The sequence below is a fragment of the Zootoca vivipara genome, chromosome 3 (genome assembly GCF_965207765.1).
Source record: "Zootoca vivipara chromosome 3, rZooViv2.hap1.1, whole genome shotgun sequence".
Taxonomy (NCBI): domain Eukaryota; kingdom Metazoa; phylum Chordata; class Lepidosauria; order Squamata; family Lacertidae; genus Zootoca; species Zootoca vivipara.
The window spans coordinates 89,340,717-89,363,175 of NC_142586.1; the positions used below are offsets into that span (position 1 = coordinate 89,340,717).

General features: G+C 38.2%; 1 protein-coding gene across 1 annotated transcript in view; it reads right to left on the bottom strand.

Moving 5' to 3' along the window:
- Window positions 1–22,326, bottom strand: part of DNAH14 (dynein axonemal heavy chain 14) — a 134,568-nt gene extending 112,242 nt beyond the window's left edge. The window contains exons 1-12 of the mRNA XM_088667057.1: window positions 22,320–22,326; window positions 21,903–22,037; window positions 20,152–20,276; window positions 19,079–19,243; window positions 17,713–17,825; window positions 16,306–16,368; window positions 13,717–13,855; window positions 12,578–12,709; window positions 5,476–5,732; window positions 4,703–4,868; window positions 2,954–3,239; window positions 283–331 (exon numbers count right to left, since the gene is read on the bottom strand). Coding sequence (XP_088523183.1) covers window positions 283–331; window positions 2,954–3,239; window positions 4,703–4,868; window positions 5,476–5,732; window positions 12,578–12,709; window positions 13,717–13,855; window positions 16,306–16,368; window positions 17,713–17,825; window positions 19,079–19,243; window positions 20,152–20,276; window positions 21,903–22,037; window positions 22,320–22,326 — 1,637 coding nt within the window. The remainder of the gene's footprint in view (window positions 1–282; window positions 332–2,953; window positions 3,240–4,702; window positions 4,869–5,475; window positions 5,733–12,577; window positions 12,710–13,716; window positions 13,856–16,305; window positions 16,369–17,712; window positions 17,826–19,078; window positions 19,244–20,151; window positions 20,277–21,902; window positions 22,038–22,319) is intronic.
- Window positions 22,327–22,459: the final 133 nt, after the last annotated feature.

Genomic DNA, 22,459 nt, shown 5'->3' on the forward strand with positions numbered 1-22,459 from the left:
TATGTCAAGCCTTTATTTGTTGTAATTGTAATTATTTGTCGTTAGGCGGGTCAATTATAAATGGAATGTAATTAATGAAATGTAATAGCAATGTTTATTTTTGTATTATTATAACTATTTGTTTTATTACTCTGGAATTTCCAAAAGAAATCATTTGTAAAAACTAAAAGGAAAAAAAAGTTGCATTGCTGAAATAAATGCACATTTCGACGATATTCTAATTTTCTGAGGTTCACCTGTATGACCTGTAAAACAAGGCTCCTATGATTAGACATACAGTACCTTTGATATTTCAGTGGTTCCACATTGGATTTAGAACTGTGTGTTCTACCTAATCCAGAAAGAAAAGCAAACACTTAAAAAATTAAGCCATTGAAAATATCATTCTTTGAATGTCATCACTTTCCTAAAAGGAAACGTTTTCTACTGAATTCTTAAAACAATCATTTCAAAACATGTTATTTGGATACATTTAAATTGGAGTTTAATAACAGCTTTGCAATGAAAACCAGCTTGGTCCATCCTGTATGATGATCTTTGTTAGGAGAGATGAGGGAGTGTGCCACCAGGTGCTTCCAGGTGACCTGCTCATTGAGCATTGATCTTGATTTGTTTGCAGGAAAATTAGATGGTGTTAGCTATCTAATGAACATTTATTTGGTTTTCAGGGAAGTTAGACATGTCAAAACAAGCATTGCCCGACATTTTCCAGTACATTTCCCCATCACCTTTCTTATCGCAAAAAGTCTGGTCAACCATAATTTGCCAGTATGAAACAAAATCCCATCCAAATAGCAATAGCCCTCTTGGTTCTTTTGTATATTTCTGGGCGTAGGAGCCAACTCCTAGGAGCCGAGGTCCCTTCCGCCTCATCCTAATAATATATTTGAGGGGACTGGTCCTCCCCAAAGTTGATAGGCATTGCCATTCAAATGGTGTGTGCGTGCCACATCATGTGATTGATTATGCAGTGGGGGGCTAACCTCTGCCCCCCCCCCAATATTTTATTCAACTTGGCATCCTTGTTTCTGGGATAGCTGTCCAGGTTGGGGATGAGCAGTTCCACTTTGTGGAGGTTCTATTACTACTTAAAAATAATTTATAATAATACTTGGATGGCTATTTTCAGTAGAAGGTGCTAGGGGGGTGTTTGGCCCCATGGAGCCTCCAATGCAGGGTACCACTGAGGTTATTTATATCCCTCATGCTATTTAACACCTGCATGAAACTGCTGACCAGGGTGATCCACAGCTCTATTTATCCTTTACAATGGCAAGAGTGGCAGTGGATATGCTACGCCAGTGCCTGGCTCCTGTAATGGATCACATGAAAGCCAATAAACTGAAACATAATCTAGATAATGAGCAGCTGTTAGTGGGTAGCTTCCTACATTGGACAGGCAGGATTCAGCCTGTCCTGAAGGAACAATTGCACAGCTTGGAGGTACTTCTGGGTTTGTTACTTTTTCTTGGGGCACAAGTGACCTCAGCGGTGCAGTGTGCCTTGCATCCACTTTGGCTGGTGACCCAGCTGCAACCCTATCTGAACAGGGATAGCCTAACTTCTGTTGTCAACGTACTAGGTTAGAATAGTGCAATGTGCTATGCACTGCTTTATTTATTTATGTTATCGAGTTTTATATGAAAAAGTACTTTGTGTTACATCTAAAAAAAGAGGGGGGGGAATACAAACTAAATATCCCACCCTCCCATGCCTTTTACCCAACCTGAAGGCATTGTTCAGATCTCCACCCCCATCGTTCTGCCCGGACACTGAGGTCCAGCACCGAGGGCCTTCTGGCGGTTCCCTCGTTGCGAGAAGACAAGTTGCAGGGAACTAGGCAGAGGGCCTTCTCGGTAGTGGTCAGAGAGATAAACAACTACCTGACATTTAGAAAATACCTAAAGGCAGCCCTGTTTAGGGAGGCTTTTTAATGTTTAATAGATTTCTGTATTTTATTTTTCTGTTGGAAGCCGCCCAGAGTGGCTGGGGAAACCCAGCCAGATGGGCGGGGTATAAATAATAAATTGTTGTTGTTGTTGTTGTTGTTGTTGTTGTTGTTGTTGTTAATAGTGAAGTTTGTATAGCCACTAAAGTGAGGAGAATCCAAAGGTTGCTGATACCAACTTAAAGGAAAATGTTAACACAACCATACATTATGGAATGTGGCAGGTACTACTTTTGAAGATGGTTGAGAAACTGCAGCTAGTGCAGAATCCAATAACCAGATTTCTGTCTGGGGCAAGACAATCTGAGCAGATAATGTCAATTCTGGAACAACTACAGTGGGTTCCAATTAATTTCTGGGCTCAATTCAAAGTGCTCCTTTTGACCTATAAAGTTTTATGCAGCTCAGGGCTGCAATACCTGCCTCTCCCCACAGAAACGTACCTGGAAATTTCTCCATGTGCCTCTTCCTAGAAAGCTGCAGAGGATTGCAACATAAGAACAGGCCTATATGTGTTTTACTCTGCTAAAGGCTTCACAGCCTTACAGCCTGTATTTCTCACACATATGGGATAGGAGGTTTAAATTGTAATCTACAGATTTCATCCGCAATCTATCTCCTACGTAAACCCAGTGTGATAGCTGCAGAGCTCATGTCACTTGCCACTGGGTTCATCCACACTTCTGCTTGTCCCATGCCTAGAAAGCACAGGTCCAAGCAGTTTGTTTCCTTGCCCTGATCATTTCCCATGCTCTTCAGTGCTAAATTGGAGCAAACATCCACCTGGATAAAACTCAAATAGCAGTTTGCTCCAACTGAACATGAAAGAGTGGTTTTCCCCACAGGAAAAGCAGTGGGATCAGAGGAAGCATGGCTAAGTCTACTGACTCAACAGTTAGATCTTGGAGAGATGGTATATCTAATGTGACTCTGAGCTGCGCATCTGTGCTCATGCAGACTCAAAGGCTCAAAGTTGTAATCTCAAAGAACTCGGGTTCCTCTTACTCGAAATGGTTTTTTCATCGTTGGGTGTATTTGACTGGAGTAGCATAGAATTTTCCGATTCTTCATGTTTGTTTAGTCTGTCACATTGAGATAATTGTTTCAAATCTTCATCTTCTGGTGTTTCATTGAAAGGTACTAATGAGGTTTCTGAAATATAATCCTCCTCCTCCTGGATGTATTTTCGACAAAGTTCCTTTTCATAAGGAATTCTAAGATATATATTTAATTCAAATAGTGGCACATATTCTTCCTCTCCTCTCAGTTGCCTTTTTACATCTTCCAGTATCTAAATTTGTATAAGAAAAACAAAAACGGTTTACATTTGTATTAAGTTTTTCATCATTTAAATGCAAATGGAAAAACTGCACAGTATGAAAAATTATGTGAAAAATATTATTTAAAAAGAAGTGTTTAATTATAAAATAGAAATAGAAATATTCAGAAAAATAATATACGGTAATATTACTAAGGAACAAAATTGAATAATCCACAACATTAATATATTATAAATCTGTTTATTCTTGCTTGAATATGAGGGGTTACTGTTGAGGTAGGTCCAGAGGCTACAGTTAGTCCAGAACTTGGCACCTAGGTTGCTTGTGGGGTCAAACTACTGCTAGGACACAACACTTTGTAGGATTCGCACTGGCTGCTGATCTTCTCTCAGGCCAACATCAAATTATTATTATTATTATTATTATTATTAATTGAATTTATACAATGCGCTATACCTGGAGGTCTTAGGGTGGTTCACAGAAAATACTTTCTGTGAATACTTTCACAGAAAATATTCTCTGTGAATAATTTCTAAGGTCCTATATACCTAAAGACCCAGTTATTTGAGAGACTACCTTATCTCTTATATATCCAATAGGTCGCTGCATTTTGCAGGAGAGTTTCTTCCTAAAGTCCGAAAAATATCAGTAGCCTGCTCCACATTAACAACTCATAACAGAGTTTTCAGTGTGGCATCTATGTTTCATTACGACAGGTACCCAATATATGTATTTCCCAGAAACAATGGAAAACATTTTTTATTTTGACATGGCTTTTTTTTCAGCTGGATGAAACAATCTCTGCCTTAGGTGCTCATTTGATATTGTTCTTTAACCTAACCAGTTGTTTTCATACTGTTTTATAAAATTTTCATGATATGTTTGTAAATCACTTTTGAGACATGTAAAAGGTGATTCATACCTTAATAACAACAAAAAATCCATTTTATATTATTGTTGTTGTTGTTATTAACATTCTGAAATTAAGTGAAAAGGAATGAGTCTAAAGGATTAATGAAAACTATTTTTGCACATTGTTCCTCAAGAGCATGGAGATTTAGCACGAGTTTCTAAATTTCTTACCACTGTGATTCTGATTCAAAAAGAGACCCTTGTGCTTAGAAATTAATGAGATATAACATGGGGGGGGGAATCTTAATTTTATTATACCTTAAGCATTAAAAAAAACCTAGGAAGAAACTGCCTATAGTTTCCAAATAGTGTGTCATGAGGCATGGAGAGACTATAAGAAACGTGAACCTAAAACTCATGTGTACGTTTGCTTTAATTCCTATTGAAATAAGCTATATTAGGATGGTTTTATTTTGAAAAGTGGAGCATGAATGAATTAACAATCAAACAACAAAGTGAGATATACGGTAAATGAATAAAAAATCTGGCAGAATGCAATCATGCATTATCTTCAGTCCTTCCTAAGGGTTAAATTAAGAGATTTTCATTGAAAACAATTTACCTTCTCTATATCACTAATAGTAGTGATTTCTACTTGCGGCTCAGGCTCTTTTGAATGGCGTGATGATGCCTGCGATATTTCAAAATAATTGGCTTGAAACATCTGTTGATGTCTATTCTCAGTATTCGATAAGCTATTTGCTCTCTCAATTGTTTTTTTATATGCCCTGCATAAATGAAAAAAAAAACCCTAAATTATTTTTGAACAGATATAGGACAAACTCTTTCTACTAAGTAATTGCACACACTTTTATCCTACATTTTCCCAAAGAGCTCAGGGTAGTAGATACAGAATGATACTGGTAACTGCCTCAAAACATTAAACTACATATTAAATATATCAGAAAGATTACAGTATTTAATTATTTGTTAACTATACCATAGAATCATAGAGTTGGAAGAGACCACAAGGGCCATCCAGTCCAACCCCCTGCCAAGCAGGAAACGCCACCAAAGCATTCCTGACAGATGGCTGTCAAGCCTCTGCTTAAAGACCTCGAAAGAAGGAGACTCCACCACACTCCTTGGCAGCAAATTCCACTGTCAAACAGCTCTTATAATTGGTGTTTATTATAACAATTATTAGAATAAATATTATACTTGGCTCTTTACTCATATTCAACAAGCATTTACTCTGAGAAATTCTTTTTCATAATCTTTCAAAACAGGTACCTATGCTTAATCATAAAAGAAAATGACTAAGGAATCTTATGAACAATACAATAAAGCAAAACATTTTGGACAAGTGTTTTCATCATAAACAAGAGAAAATACCATATAAGGTCCTCATTTGTCTTCAGTGTTGGAACTGACTTATTATTAGAGCCTTCAAGTATCTCCAAAAGAAAGTTTAAAGCATTGTGAACCAATTTTCGAAGCAGTTCTTGAAACATTCTGTCAACAAGCTGAATAAACCTAGAAAAGTCGTCCATTATGTGCCGCCATCCAGCTATCTCATAGTGTTTTGGTTTTTCTCTGGCATCATCTGGCAAATGTGGAAAAAGCTTTTCTGCTCCCTTCATTTCAGCTATCTATAACATTTAGGAAAAAATAATTTGGGAAAAAATCATTACTATATACTGAATAACATTTTTATAAGATAACATAATTTTATCTCGTAACAAAAAACAGTTTTTATATGGTGAACTGGTCTTCTCATTATGTATAATTGTTAGATTGGTCGCTTCATACAAAAGCCTCTACATGACATAAATTAAAACAAAACAAATTAAAACATCAGTTTACAATCAAAATACACAGAGTTCATAATAAAATAAGATACCGCTTTAAGAACCATTTAGCTCAATCACGAATTTCAAAAACTCACCATGCAAGCTAAAGTATTCACCAACAGAATGAAAGGGGGACTAAAATGAACAGATAGTCAAATAACATTAACATGTTTAAAAAGATTAAAATATTGACTTCCGGTCTACCGCCATTACAGATCGGCGGGGAATTCTCGAGCTCCGAGATTCCCTGCACGGTGAAGGGGAGGGGCTGTGAGAGCGCCTAGGACCCCCACAAAGAGCCCCAGATCGAGCGTTCTGGGGACGTGGATTCAGCGGAGCCCAGGCACATCTCCTTTGCCCCCCGGCAAGCCCCCTTTTGGGGGTGATGAGAGCGGGGAAAGTGGTAGACATGGGCTCATGAACTGACTACTACCTTTGCCGTGCGCAGCTCTAAGCCGACTGCTAACTGAGCGGTGGATTCTTCCTTTCTAAGATTAGACAATTGGATTTTCGCGAGTAACAGCTTAAAACTATAATTTGGGAATAAATTCGGACCACGGAAAGAATCATAAATCAAAGAAAGTCCGTTCTTTCTGCTGTGCTAAAAGCGAAAGTACTGCAAGCAGCTTCAACCGGAAGCAAGTTTTTAAAAAGTTAAAACTTCCAAATCGGTACTCTTAAAAAATCCCCAGAGACATGGCTAAGGGGAAAAGAGACTTTGATATTAAAAGCCCTGAAAGTTTAAAAAAAAAAAAGCTTAAAAATACACCGCAATTCCCCCAGAGAACGGCGTCCCGGGGGCTCAGACAGGCATTGTGACGTCACCATGGAGAACTGCTGAACTGCTGAACTGTTGAACTCTCGTTTCCTATTTGTCTCTTTGAAGTTTCTTGCAGCAATCCGAACTGCTGGAATAGACTTTTTAACTGGATTAACATTAGAGTGATACCCCATTTTCGTTCTTTGGAAATAATAAGTGCATATTACTGCTGGAAAATTTATTGACTGAGTCAAATTGGCTTTGCATTGCTTGTGGGAATTGGATATTTGTACTGCTCACTGGCCCCTTGTGGCTGGTTCTGGGACTTTTTGGTGACTGACCTTGAGGGCACAGCTACTGTCTTTTGCTGTTAGTTTATTTTGACTATGTCAGGCCCTAAGAAGCACTCAGTGCCAACTGTACAAACAACACCTGTACAACAAGAACAGCATAGAAAATCCTCTGTATCAGCAACACCACAAGCAACAATATCCTACCAAGAACAGGTACTGGCAGCGTTGGCAGAAATAAAAGCAGAAGTAAGATCTAATACTACTGGTATAAATACACTTACACAACGTTTGGATAAATTAGATGCTACTGTTAATTCCAATGCAGATGGAATACAGCACATAAAGCAAGATCTTGGGTCTTTGAAAAAGGACGTACAGACCAGATCCAAGGAGTGACTGAGAAGGTTGTAGAGTTGGAAACACATAGGTAACAATTGGAAAAACAAGAAGAATCAACCCAAATTGTGATTGCTTTTCTGCAGATGAAACAACGTGAATCTTATTTGCGTCTAAGAAATTTTCCGGAGGTGGAGCAAGGCAATTTAAGAGAAGTGATAATCCAAGAATTTGCCACGCTGTGGGAGTTGGAGAAAGAAGAACTGGAGAAAACCATAGAGCAGGTTTATAGATTCGGACCAAGAGGGGGAAAAGGATCAAAAATAGTGGGAGACTGCATGGTGAAATTCCAGACCAGAGCACAGAGGGATTTCATACTAGGACTACATTACAGAAGCAATCTGGTGATAAAAGGACAACAAGTGGTACTCTTCAAAGACATTCCAAAATGGTTCCTAGGGTTCAGAAATTGTTATATGGACTTAGCGAATGCTTTGAGAAAAAAAGGGATTTCCTATCGTTGGGAGTTCCCACAAGGCCTCTTCTTTGTACACAAAGGCAAGAACATAAGAATCACAACACCAGAACAAAAGAGAATATTTTTTGGAGAAACACGCAGTGGACTTGGAATTTGAATTAAGACCAGAATTTGAGGAACCACTTGGAGCAGCAGTGGCGGTCCCAGAGCAAGAAGCAGGTGCGGGTGGAGCAGTGTAAACAAATATGGCTCTCAGAATATTGACATGGAATGTTCATGGTTTGAATTTTCGGCCTAAAAGGAATAGTTTTAGTAAAACAAAATTTGGATGTGATTTGCCTACAAGAGACACATGTGATAAGAACCCATAGAAAAATTTTACAAAATAAAAGGTTGGGCCAAGAACATATATCATCTGATAAAGTGAAAAAAAGAGGAGTAATCTACGTGAAAGAAAAATGGGAATCTAAATTGATGTTCAAGGATGAAGAGGGGAGGTATGTAGCAGTAGAAGTGTCAGTGCAAGGTGAAAAATATCTTTTTGTAGGAGTCTATGCGCCTACTGAAGCAAAGGCTGAATTCTTTAAAAAAAACTCCACGATGTGTTATTGGAGTACACCATGGTTATAGTGGGAGATTTGAATGGGATAGCCTCAACTTTGATGGACAGATCTCAGAGACTGAAAATTTCCAACGATGGAAGGCTACCAAAATCCTTTTTCGAGAAGGGTAGATAATTTTAACATGATAGATGCTTGGAGAATGGAAAATCCATTAGAAAAAGACAGTACATTTTTCTCAGATTCAAAATAATCGTTGTCAAGATTGGATTATATTTGGATAACTAGAAATTTGGCCTCAAGAGTTATTAAGACAGAAATTTGCCCAAGGACTTGTTCAGATCATAATGCAGTAATGGTGGAATTAAAGCTGTCTCTACAGGGTTCCTTCAGGTGGAGAATGAATGATGCTTTGATGAGGAAAGAAGAGATTGTTAAAAAAGACCAAAAAACTTTAAAGGACTATTTTGAATTGAATTTGAGTACAGAGACAGAGAAAAGGACAATCTGGGATGCTAGTAAGGCTGTGATGAGGGGATTTTTAATTCAGCAGAATGCGATTAGAAAGAAACAAAAAAATGATAAAAAAGAGAATATATTGTCACAATTGAAGGAAAAAGAGAAAAAAATGAGATGCAAGCCCAAAGATAAGCAAATTCAAAAAGAAATTAAATATTTACAAGTACAGTACACGCAATTAATAAATATGGAAATTGAATGGAATATTAAAATGATGAACCAAAGGAATTTTGAATCTGCAAATAAATGTGGGAAATTATTAGCATGGCAATTAAAAAAGAGACAGAAACAGAGTACAATCACTAGCATCAAGATAGAGGATAAAATTATCGAGAACCCGATAGAGATAAGGAAAGCCTTTCAGAAATACTACGAACAGCTATATAAAAAAGAAAAGGAACAACAGAAGAAAATAGAGCAATTCCTTGACAAACATGGACTGCAAAACATTCCGATAGATATAGTACTGAACTATAAAGTTACAAAACAGGAAGTGGAAGTAGCAATAAATCAATTAAAAATTGGCAGGGCACCAGGACCAGATGGGCTAACATCAAAATATTACAAAATTTTGAAGGACTGGTTAATAGAACCATTGGCAGACGTATATAATAAGATTCTTGGAGGGGACAAGGCACCCAAGACCTGGAGAGAAGCTTATGTAACCCTGATCCCAAAACCTGATATGGATAGATCACAGATGAAAAACTACCGTCCAATCTCCCTTTTGAATGTGGACTTTAAAATTTTGCAAGCATTTTGGCCTCAAGATTGAAAAAGGTATTAAAGGATCAAATACATACAGACCAGGCAGGTTTTTTACCCGCCAGACATATGTAAGACAACATCAGAAATATTGTGGATGTGCTAGAAATGTTAGAAACAAAAAAAAATACCAGTGCAGCGTTAATCTTCATAGATTCGGAGAAGGCATTTGATAATGTTTCTTGGAACTTTATGATAAAAAATTGGGAAAATATGGAGGTTGGACAAAAGTTTTTAAATGGAATAACTGCAATCTATTCAGAACAAAAAGCGAAAATTATTGTGAATACTGTGGTTTCAGATGAAATTAGAATTGATAAAGGCACCAGGCAAGGGTGCCCACTCTCCCCTCTACTCTTTATAACGGTCCTGGAAGTGTTGCTGAATATGATTAGAAAAAATAATTATGTTAAAGGTATAGGTGTGGGATCAAAACAGTATAAATTAAAAGCCTTTGCAGCTGACTTAGTATTAACGTTACAAGATCCAGAGACCAGTGTAGTTAAAGCGTTGGAGATAATACAGGAGTTTGGACAGCTTGCAGGATTGAAATTGAATAAGTTGAAAACTAAAGTATTGAGTAAGAATTTATCACCAGAAGAAATAAATAGATTGCAAGAAGCCACAGGGTTGACGTTCGTTAAAAAGGTGAAATACCTGGGAGTGAATATGACTGGGGGAAATATAGATTTGTTTAAAAATAATTACGAGAAATTGTGGAAAGAAATAAAGAGAGATCTAGATATATGGTCAAATTTGAAATTATCCTTGATGGGCCGAATTTCTGTGATAAAAATGAATGTACTGCCAAAGATGTTTTTGTTTCAAGCATTACCTATTGTTGATAAGTTAGGTTGTTTCAAAGAATGGCAAAGAGTTTTATCAAGATTTATCTGGCAAGGGGAAAAGCCTAGAATCAAATATAAATTGTTAACAGATGCTAAAGAAAGAGGTTTTTCACTGCCAGATTTAAAGTTATATTTTGAAGCAGCAGCACTTTGCTGGATGAAAGAATGGTTTTTACTCGTATTAGACTTGGAAGGCTATGACAATGCATTTGGTTAGAATCATAGAGTTGGAAGAGACCACAAGGGCCATCCAGTCCAACCCCCTGCCAAGCAGGAAACACCACCAAAGCATTCTTGACATATGCCTGTCAAGCCTCTGCTTAAAGACCTCCAAAGAAGGAGACTCCACCACACTCCTTGGTAGCAAATTCTACTGCCGAACAGCTCTTACTGTCAGGAAGTTCTTCCTAATGTTTAGGTAGAATCTTCTTTCTCGTAGTTTGAATCCATTGCTCCGTGTCCGCTTCTCTGGAGCAGCAGAAAACAACCTTTCTCCCTCCTCTATATGACATCCTTTTATATATTTGAACATGGCTATCATATCACCCCTTAACCTTCTCTTCTCTAGGCTAAACATACCCAGCTCCCTAAGCCTTTCCTCATAAGGCATCGTTTCCAGGCCTTTGACCATTTTGGTTGCCCTCTTCTGGACACGTTCCAGCTTGCAGTATCCTTCTTGAACTGTGGTGCCCAGAACTGGACACAGTACTCCAGGTGAGGTCTGACCAGAGCAGAATACAGTGGTACTATTACTTCCCTTGATCTAGATGCTATACTCCTATCGATGCAGCCCAGAATTGCATTGGCTTTTTTAGCTGCTGCATCACACTGTTGACTCATGTCAAGTTTGCCATGCATATTTGTGGTATGATAAGATCAAGATCCATAAAGGTTTTTAATGTCATATTATAAGAAAATCATTGTACAATGTTTGGAGTAGATATAAAGATTTCTTAGAAAGAGTGACAGCCAGGTGAATTTCACCCTTAGAGGCAAAAGCTCATAAAAAATTGAATATGGAAACCAAGTGGTTAAAGTATAAAGATTTATTGGTGGAGGAGAAGGATCAGTTTAAGTTAAAGACTTATGAACAATTGAAGAATAATTTAAATGATTGGCTGCAATATCATCAAATAAATAAAATGTATAAAATGGACAAAAAAATAGGTTTTCAAGCAAAAAAATCCAAATTGGAGATGGATTTATTAGAGTCTAAGACAAAGAATCTTTCTAAGATGATTAATTTATTGTTGGAGTGGCACACTAAGGATGAGCAGACGAAATCAGTAATGATTGATTGGGCAAAAGAGGTAGGTCATAACATAATGGTAGAGGATTGGGAAAGGCTTTGGAAGAAGAATATAAAGTTTACTGCATGTAATGTGTTAAAAGAAAATATGATGAAGATGATGTATAGATGTATACCTTACACCGGTAAAACTAGCTAAGATTTATCATAAACAAGGTAACAAATGTTGGAAATGTAAGAATGTGGAAGGAACCTGCTAAAGTATTCACCAACAGAATGAAACGGGGACTAAAATGAACAGATAGTCAAATAATATTAACATGTTTAAAAAGATTAAAATATCAGAGCTCAGCACCAATTGAAATAAGAAATTCAGCATTCTCCAAGAATACTGATGATAACTTGAGCCCATTTCCCACTAGTCTTTAATTGTTCAAGTCTTCTGGGTTAAGAATTATTTTTTTCAGTAGTCACACTTCTATTTCTTTTAAGGAGCCTGAGGTGACTCCCTTCCATAAAGAGGAGTTTAATACGTTACCACTGATTCATTTACTCAGTATTATCTACACTGGCTGGCAGCAGCTCTCTATCTAGCGATGCCTGGTATTGAATCTTTTAACACAGCATGTACTTTAGCACTAAACTACAGCCTTTCTCCATCTAACAATTCCGTTTCACTTAAAAAATGAATAAAATACACATTGAGACTTGAAATATACAAAGAAACTTCAAAAGCATGCCATCTTTCTTGCTATTAGAGAAATATATATATATATCTGAAGTGATATACAAGAATTAAAATCTTCAGAATCAAAGTACAAAAAAAGAGAACTTGCCTTTAAGAAAGAGGCCCGGATTTCTTTAATTACTTTATCCTTAAAATCTTGTAGCTGAGTAAGTGCCTGTTGACTTTGTTTGTACTGTTCCTCACAAAATTCATCCAAAGTGTATGTGTGGGATATGTCTATCTAAGGAAAAAGGGGGGGTATATATAGAATAACCAAAAATGCCCTAAATCTAATGCAAGACCCTGTGTCCATTGAACCACCTCATTAATCCTTAAGGACAAAAGCAAGAAATGACATAGCATCAGCACTAAAATGCAAAAAGAGAACTGTTAAAAATCTGTGAAATTCTGTTCATCTTAATGTAAACACAGCAATCAACTTTGATAGCACTCCTTTTAAACAAGCAGAAAGGTTCTCTACTTAACTTCCCACAATAATGCACCACAAAGCATAGCAGCAATAAATATACAGAGCATAAGAACTGAATTAATTATCGGACTTCCAGGGGAGTGTCATGGCTGGTAATTCGCATCTGTCAAGGCGCTGTCGACAGATGTAATTAAGTGGTGATTAATGAAAGCTGCTGTCTGCAAAATCAGCTTAATATTACATGTATGTGAATCACCAAACTATCACTGGGAAGTTGTTTATTGTTTTAAAAACCCCACATTTAAATCTTTCAATAAATAGAAAAAATTATATTTAAAAATAATGTATTAAGAATTACATAGATCACCATATATGCAACATACTGTGAAACTGAACTGATGCAATTCAGTTGTTACAAGCCAAATCCCAGACTTAATGACCTTGAACCTGAACCAGACCTAAAGCAGAACTTTAGTTAAAACTGAACATAAACCAGAACCAAACATTAATGTATGGTTTCCATTTCTCAAGATTTCATCTGATAAATGATGAGGGCATTATGAACCATCAGTGTGAGAAACAAATTCTCTTGTTTCTCACACTGATGGTTTATAATGCCCTCATCATTTATCAGATGAAATCTTGAGAAATGGAAACGGTACATTAATGCATTCATTTTATTATATTACATTTTAATTGGCTTCCGGATTTTCACTGGCTTCCACAGTAAATATTTCTTTATAAGTAATTATATTTAAAGGTGTGAAAATATTTTTCCCTACACTTTTTCTATCCATGGAAAATATTTTTCTTCTCACCTTTATGAAATTGATAGTTTTATCTTCTGACAATTTGTGCTTCTCGGTGTTACTCAAGTCCTCACACAATGCTTGAATATAAAGCAAGCATTTTTGTAATATCTCATCAGCCAGAAACAAACGTTTATACAACAGCATTCTGCCAAAAAGAAAACCAGTTCTAAGTATAAAACCCATACAGATTCTCAGTTCACAGTAATAAATGTTAAGTGACATAATAGGGATGCCATACAAATTCTCCAAAATTGTGTGTGTGCAGTGGATGAATGGATGTGTGTGTACACACACCACACACACACACTAATATAACCTTTATAGCACGGGTGTCAAACACAAGGCCCGGGGGCCAAATCCGGCCCGCCAGACCTCGTCATGTGGCCCGCCGAGCGCCCCAGCCAGCGGGACCCAGCAGTGGGACCTTGCTGCTTAAGCGCCGCGCCAACAAAGCGCCGACAAACAGCTGGGGCCGGGGAAATGCTTTTTGCCCCTGGGTCCCTTCGCGCTCTTTTCTGGCGCTGAATCAAGGCGGCGACCCCCCCCCTTCCCTTTCTTCCTTCCTCTCTCTCGTTCTTATTCTTTCTTTCCCTCTCCTTCCTTCCTTCTTTATCTCTGTCTTCTCTCCCTCTTTCTTTTTCTTTCCTTCTTTATTCCTTCTTTCCTACTCTTCTTTCTCTCACCTCTTTCCTTCCTCTCTCCCTCCTGCTCCCTCTTTTCTTTCTTTCTTTCTTTCTTTCTTTCTTTCTTTCTTTCTTTCTTTCTTTCTTTCTTCCTTCCTTCCTTCCTTCCTTCCTTCCTTCCTTCCTTCCTTCCGTCCTTCCCAACTTTCTTCCTCTCCCTCATTCTTATTCTTTCTTTCCCTCTACTTCCTTCCTTCTTTCTCCCTTTCCGTCTTCTCTCCCTCTTTCTTTTTCTTTCCTTCTTTATTCTCTTCCTTATTTCCTACTCTTCTTTCTCTCCCCTCTTTCCTTCCTTCCTTCCTCTCTCCCTCCCACTCCCTCCCTCCCTCCCTCCTTCCTTCCTTCCTTCCTTCCTTCCTTCCTTCCTTCCTTCCTTCCTTCCTTCCTTCCTTCCTTCCTCACTCCCTCCCTCTCCCTCTCCCTCTCCCTCTCCCTCTCCTCAGAAACATAGGATGCTGCTTTATACTTCTGGCCCTTAAACCCTGGAACCAGGAGAGCAGCTCCAGTGAGTCAACCTCAGCCAGTCCCTTTGGTGAAGGGTGGTGGCTCACTGGCAGAACATCTGTCCTGCATGCAGAAGGACCCCAGCACCTCCAGGTACTAGTAGCTCTGCAAAGGTCCTGCATGAAACCCTAGCGAGCCTCCACCACCCAGTGCAGTTACCAAAAATCATTTTTCAATAAATTGTACAATAATTGTACATTTGAATATCTACTTGCCATTATTCTGACTATGTTTCTGCTTTCAGAGCTAGTTATTACTTACATTATTACAAAAAAAGTAATAATTGAATGCAGTGACAATAATTTATGATAATAAAGAGTGGACACATAGTCCTACAGATACAACCGGCCCTTTGAGGGTGACCAAACTGCTGATGCGGCCCCCGATGAATTTGAGTTTGACACCCCTGCTTTATAGTGTCCCCCTCTCCCCTCCAATTTGGAATTTATATCTCGGACTGTATATACCATCCTATGAAGGTAGACCCTGCTCATTTTCTCAAGGATACTTTTAATCCTTTAACTATTTCCCCCCATTTCTTCAATATTTCTTTATGGCTGGGGAATGACACCAGTTAATAAAAAGTTTCTGTATTTAAAATCACATAAAGAAGGTTCTGAGGAACTCAGAAAAATGGCTGCAATCATTGGCTGCCACAGCCCTATTGGGGATAGGATTCAGAGCCATACAGTTTCATCTGACTCTGCTTCAGTGGCCACAGCCACGATCAGATGCATCTGTTTATGATTCATGGACGAGATAAGTCTCACCCATTATTCCAAGGGCACACAAAGAAAATCCATCTAACTACAGTACTGTACATCCATCAGGGGTGTAATATACAGTCATACCTCGGTTTAAGTATGCTTCGGTTTGAGTACTTTCAGTTTAAGTACTTCGTGGACCCGTCTGGAACGGATTAATCCACTTTCCATTACTTTCAATGGGAAAGTTCGCTTCAGGTTAAGTACACTTCAGGTTAAGTACAGACTTCCGGAACCAATTGTGTACTTAAACCGAGGTACCACTGTACACTTCTCTGTTCCTATCCCACCACTGTAAACCATAATGGGTCACTACACATTTTTGTAAAAATCTGAACTTGAAAATGAAAACCACTGCACAACTTATTTGCTAACTGTATTTCAGAAATGATAGGTAATAATAATAATAATAATAATAATAATAATAATAATAATAATTTATTTCTACACCACCCATCTGGCTGGATTTCCCCAGCCACTCTGGGCAGCTCTCAACAGAATATCGATAATAATAATAATAATAATAATAATAATAATAATAATAATAATAAAGCGATAAAACATCAAACATTAAAATCTTTCCTAAACAAGGCTGCCTTCAGGTTCACAAACTGTTTACACTAATATATTTTGTTCACACGTACTTGCTGTTCTCTATTTTTGATCTCTTAACATTGCTTTTCCAGGTGGTAAAACATTTATGCTTTCTGGAAAGAAAGAAAAAAGTAGAGAAAGAGATTGCACAACAAAAAGATAATAGAGCCACATGTTTACTTCAATTTTGTCACTAAAAGGAAATATTTAAATATTTAAAATAAGACCCTACTCAAAGGTCTCAATTCCAGTAGCAGCAGAATTGTGAATTTAACAGTTAAGCAAAAGAAACCCCCCCCCCCCAAAAAAACCTGGTATCTCTCCCAAGGAACTTGCAGTGAGGGAGACAGTAGATAATAGAGAGGAATAGAAGAAACAATGGGAAGAATGAATATCAGCAAATACTAACATTGGTTACTTACTGTGAATGGGCCTTGTAAATTGACATAGGAAAATGTCCGCATGGAGAACTCTACAGCCTGTCACTTTGGCAACCCATGTCTGCCCAGGCCCAAGGATTCCTCTCTGATCTGGGTCGTCAACACCTTTTATCATGTTAACCTAAGTGAGGCCCTGGCTCATAGCTGCCAAGTTATCCCTTTTTTAAAGGGATTTCCCCTTATGCTGAATAGGCTTCCTCGCGAGAAAAGGGAAAACTTGGCAGCTATGCCCTGGCTTGGAAAGGAAGCTTAACCTGTATTTTTCCATTGGCCTGGAATCTTCTCTTCAATACTCCAAATATTGATTCTGACTTTCATTAATTTATTGGGTTTAGGGGGTCTCCCCTCACAACTTATAACATCCTCAGTAACATATAGGAAGAAATAATAATTTGAATAATAATAATTCTGATTATATTGGGGTGGATCAAGAGATGCACTAACAGATCCACCCCAGTATAATCAGAATTATTATTATTTGAATAACAGAAGAAAATCTGGCAGTGACATACGTAGGAACCAACTCCTAGGGGCCATGGGAGCTTTGGTCCCCACAATAAAATATTTGAGGGGGCTGTGCCCCCACAAAGACGATGGGCATTTCCATTCAAATGGTGTGTGTGCATTGCATCATGTGATCGATTTTGCAGGGTGGGGCATACCTAGGCTCGCTCCCACAATATTTTATTCAAGTTGACACCCCTGGTGACACATGTTGCGCAAGAGTTGGTGGAAGATATTACGTAACACTGTGATTACAAAGTGCCTAGGATGGATTAATTAGGTAACAGCAGGAGAAATTGTGCAGTGCTTTTTGCAGGCACACATCTTGAGACCTTGTGGGAAAGACTGTGTAACCTTGTGCAAGAGATTTGTACAAACTGAAGCACAACGTTCAATTTCTATTCTCCCTTCTCATGCAAGATCTTGTGTTGTAACCGAAAAGCCCTTCTGTAAGACGAACAGAACTCCAGGATTAAGCCTATAATGTACTGAAAATATAATACAATCCCTTACCTGAAATTAAAACACATATCGATACTTCGTAATGCATAATAAATTTGTCTTTCACACAACCACTCGATTACTGGTGTTATTTCCATTTCTTGTTTTCCACACACTAAAGTAAACTAGAAAAATGAAGCAAAACTACTTTCAGGAGTTCAAAGATTTAGCTGCTTATTTAAAACTGTGAAGTTTCTCCCTTCTTTCATCTATAGGGTGCTGGTTAATTATAAAAGAACACATCTACAAACACATTACTTACCACTATTTATGGTTTTTTTACATCTACTTAATGAAAAAAACAAGAATGTCACGCACAGGAATTCTATCATTTTTCCTGAAAACCTGACCATTGATTGTACAATTCAGAAACATTTGTTTTTAGATAATCTCACAATAATGTCACTCAACTCAGTTTGGAGATCCAGCCATCAGTACACAAGCAATTGCAATTAGACCCTTTGCTTTGGAAGGCACACTTTGTGTAGAACAGGGGATTGTCAGATTTTAAATTTATGGAATTTACTTTTTATTTTATTTTTACTTTACTGTGGCCCAGGTGAGCCAACATACACCAAGGATTAAGGACAAGGTGCCTCTGAAAACATACTCAGCTCAGGACAAAAGTCTACTCCAGGTTTCCTCCCAAGCTTTCTTTGTGTCAGATTGAAACCTAATTTAGGATAGTGAGAGGATGCCTTTTAGTCGTTGCTATTGAAAATGGGACACGGGTGGTGCTGTAGTCTAAACCACCGAGCCTAGGGTTTGCCGACCAGAAGGTCGGGGTTTGAATCCCCGTGATGGGGTGAGCTCCTGTTGTTCGGTCCCAGCTCCTGCCGACCTAGCAGTTCGAAAGCACGCCAAAGTGCAAGTAGATAAATAGGTACCACTCCAGCGGGAAGGTAAACGGTGTTTCCGTGCGCTGCTCTGGTTTGCCAGAAGCGGCTTAGCCATGCTGGCCACATGACCCGGAAACTGTCTGCAGACAAACACCGGCTCCCTCAGCCTATAAAGCAAGATGAGTGCTGCAACCCCAGAGTCGTCCGCGACTGGACCTAACGGTCAGGGGTACCTTTACCTTTACCTTTATTGTTAGAAAACAGGGAATCAGGAATTCTCGTTGATGTACAGTAGGATTGCTTCTTGTGCGGGGTTATGTTTGGGGTGGGGTGGGGAATGAATAGCCTGTAAATCACATCAAGTCAAAACAGCCTCCTGGAACTGCACCCGGAATGAGCAACCTTACCTTTCGGAGCTGTCAGAGATCTTGTGAGATCTCGCAAGGCCTGTGAAGTCTGTGACAGCATTTCTCAGAGCCCAGTAAGCAAGGCAGAGAGCTGAAAAGCAATTTTTATGCAGGCTTTTCCCTGTTGCTTACCTTGGATATATATGAAGCTGTAACAGTCCAATATTCTTTACTTAGTTTGGCCATACTTGGAGAGACTACTTGTAGGTCATATGGATCATAGTCTGCTTTGGGGTCATTTCTACTTCTTATGAGACAATATACAAACTCTCCATCATCTTTCTGTAATGCACCTTTCTGATAACAGAAAACCAAATGAATTAATGAAGAACTTAACCAGTGTTTCTGAAACTTAGCTCCCCAGCTGTTATTGGACTGCAACTCCTCTCATCCCTGACCACTGGCTCACCTAGTTAGAGGTGATGGCAGTCTAACAGCTGCTAGGACCCAAGTTTGAGAAACACTGATTAAGCTGAGATTGTAAAGACACATAAGTCTTATTAAAATCAATGCAGCTGGAAAATTCACAATCTTTAGGCTTTGGAAATAAACAGAAAAGGTCTTAAGGATCTTAATAATTATTAATTATTAATTATTAAGCATAATGATTATTAATTATTAAGCAACAGCAATTCACAGTACAAAGATTAAGGTGGATAGTTCTCACTTTGAGTGCTGTTAGTCCAAAACAGATTGCCAGAAACAATAGCCTAGGAAGCAGAGCTGGTGTTGTGCAAGAACAAAAGTAGTAGCTCTAAAACAGGAAATCTTTCATTTAATAAGATAGGATACGGATCTATCTACTCATCTATCTGGCTATCTATCTGTCTATCTATAATCATTAGTCAATACTGTAGTCAATACTGCATTTAAGAAGCAAATGCAGAAGGAAGATTCAAAATATTTAATTATACCACCCAAGTCCTTAAGTTACGGTGCAATAGAAAGCTAAAGACATAATATGTAAAAGTTCTCCATCCACCAAATACTAGCTAGAGTTACCTTTCTTCCATGCCAGCCTATCTAATGAAAACCAGAACCCAAGGCATCACTTCTCTGTTTTTTGCTAGGATTTTGTGGCACAACCACAATACAGAACCATCAAAATCAAAGACAATTTTTCATTAACTTCAACATGTTCCAAACTGAATCCTAAATACATAAATTAGACAAACCGACTTGAACTGAAAAGGTAAATACTGTACCGGCAACATGATCTTGTGAAAATTTGCCGTTTTAGCTAAAAATCCACGTCGTGGTAATGATGTCTCCCACCCAAGTCTATCTCTCAGTCTCAAAATATGAGATACTACATCGTCAATAATGGGTTCTGAGAGAGAAAAGAATGTAGTGAGTATTATTTTGTGTATAAACATAATAAATATTCTAAACAACCCTGTAATTTTGGTTAAAGCAGTAATAACATAATACTGTGTACCTTGGTTTGCGAAAAGTCTGGTTTGCATATGTTTTGGATTACAAACACATAAAACCTGGAAGTGCGTGTCCCGGTTTGCGAACTTTTTTGGATTACAACCCCCCCTTTATTTATTACAAACAAATTTGGGGGGGGGGCAGTGGCGAAATCGCGCCTTGGGTTACAACCTGCTTTGGTTTACAAATGGACCTCCAGAATGGATCATGGTTGTAAACCAAGGTACCACTGTAATATTAATTTATTATTTATACCCTGCCCATCTGCCTGGGTTTCCCTAGCCACTCTGGGCGGGTTCCAACAAAAGATTAAAAATACAAAGATTAAGTCTTTGTATGTGTAAAATCCACATGCCATTCTAAAATTATGACATTATAAAGTGATAGAATTATGACTACATATTAAGCTTTGTCAGTCTGTGTAAGTATGCACACAAAGGATTCATCTAACTCAGGGGTAGTCAACCTTTTTATACCTACCGCCCACTAATGCATCTTTCCTGATGGTAAAATTTCCTTACTGCCAGTGTTCGATGGAAGGAGGATTCAGCTTGTGCCGCAGAACCCCCTACCGCCCACCTAGAATCCTGAAACTCCCACTAGTGGGCGGTAGGGACCAGGCTGACAACCCCTGATCTAACTAAACCAGACTGTAGACCTACTGAAATCAATGTGTATGACTAATTTATGTCCATTAAGAGGTGTATCTTGTTTGCCATGGGGTGGCATGGGGGTGCTTCTATTACATAAACAGTAATTTCTGGTTTGAGGCAAGTCGCTTCTGCAAAACAGACATTCCCAGTTTGAAACATGCTAGTCCATTTTAATGTGGATGGTGGCTTAAATCAAAGCAGAAATCATTATATTTAAAGACAGGTGAACTCACCCTAATTTACATTCAATTAGCTTGAAAATTATCTGAGTTCTTATGGGGAGGAAAAAGAAGAACCCAGATTTTTCTGAACCACTCCAGGGCTCAGAAAAGTAACTCTTCCTTCCTTGACATCTTTCCTCAGACCCAAAACTTTTTGCCAACCCTCTCAAAATCCCCCTGCATTTCTTCCCTGCCAAACAGTGGTTGAAGCAGGAATTCCCTCCCCCTGAAGACACAGATGGCCCAAATGCAGATGAGACACCTTTTGGGGGGATTTTCTCTCTCTCTTCCAAGCTTTTGAAGGTTTTGTTTAGATGCCTTACAAAATTGTTCTGAGTTTAGGATTAATCTGCACTGCAGCATTAACTGTTTTATTACACTTTCAATTATGATGATTTTTAGATGTGTTTTATTCATTCTAATGTGGGTCACTATGAGAGATGAAAAGTGCATGTGTCACGTTTAGATGTCTTTTCAAGGAATTATATTATACATAAATTACTTTCCTTAAATGCGTTATTCTGTCTGGGGTACTTTTTTTTTCATTGGCTACATCACAGACAAAAATCATCCATGGATAAAACAAATGCAAAAGTACTGACTTCAAGAGCACATGTGGCAACAGCATTTGGCTTTCAATATACACACCAGTTTTATCGTAACAGGGAGGTTTTTTCTCTCTGATAATTTTGTGATCGTAACCAGCTTGAAATTTCATGCATGTTCTTTTATGGCAACTTAAACGGGTAGAAACAGGAAGAATTTCAGACTTTTCATTTTCACCTGGAACAGATAACCAATATAATTAATTACATAACCACTGTATAATTAGAAGCCCAGGATATATGATTACTGAAACTCATTGCCAGTTTCCACTTAAAATTATTTGTTCTCTATAATATTCTCTATTGCTCATGAGTGAATGGCATCCATCTCTGTCAAGAGAAAATAACTTGGTAACTGCAGTAAAAGGAGCCCATGGCTGAATTTAGTCCTTCCTTCCCCTACTGTGTCTCAAATTACATCTCAGTTGCAGTTTGTGTGTGCATGCATGTGTGTGTATACATAACATGTCACAGAATAACATACATTTTCAAGTGAAAATCTGATTTTCCTTATATAATTTCTGCACACTTGCATGATGTGCATACGAAACTGGGGAGAGAAGGGGGAAATTGCAATATTTAACCATTTCAGAATTCTTT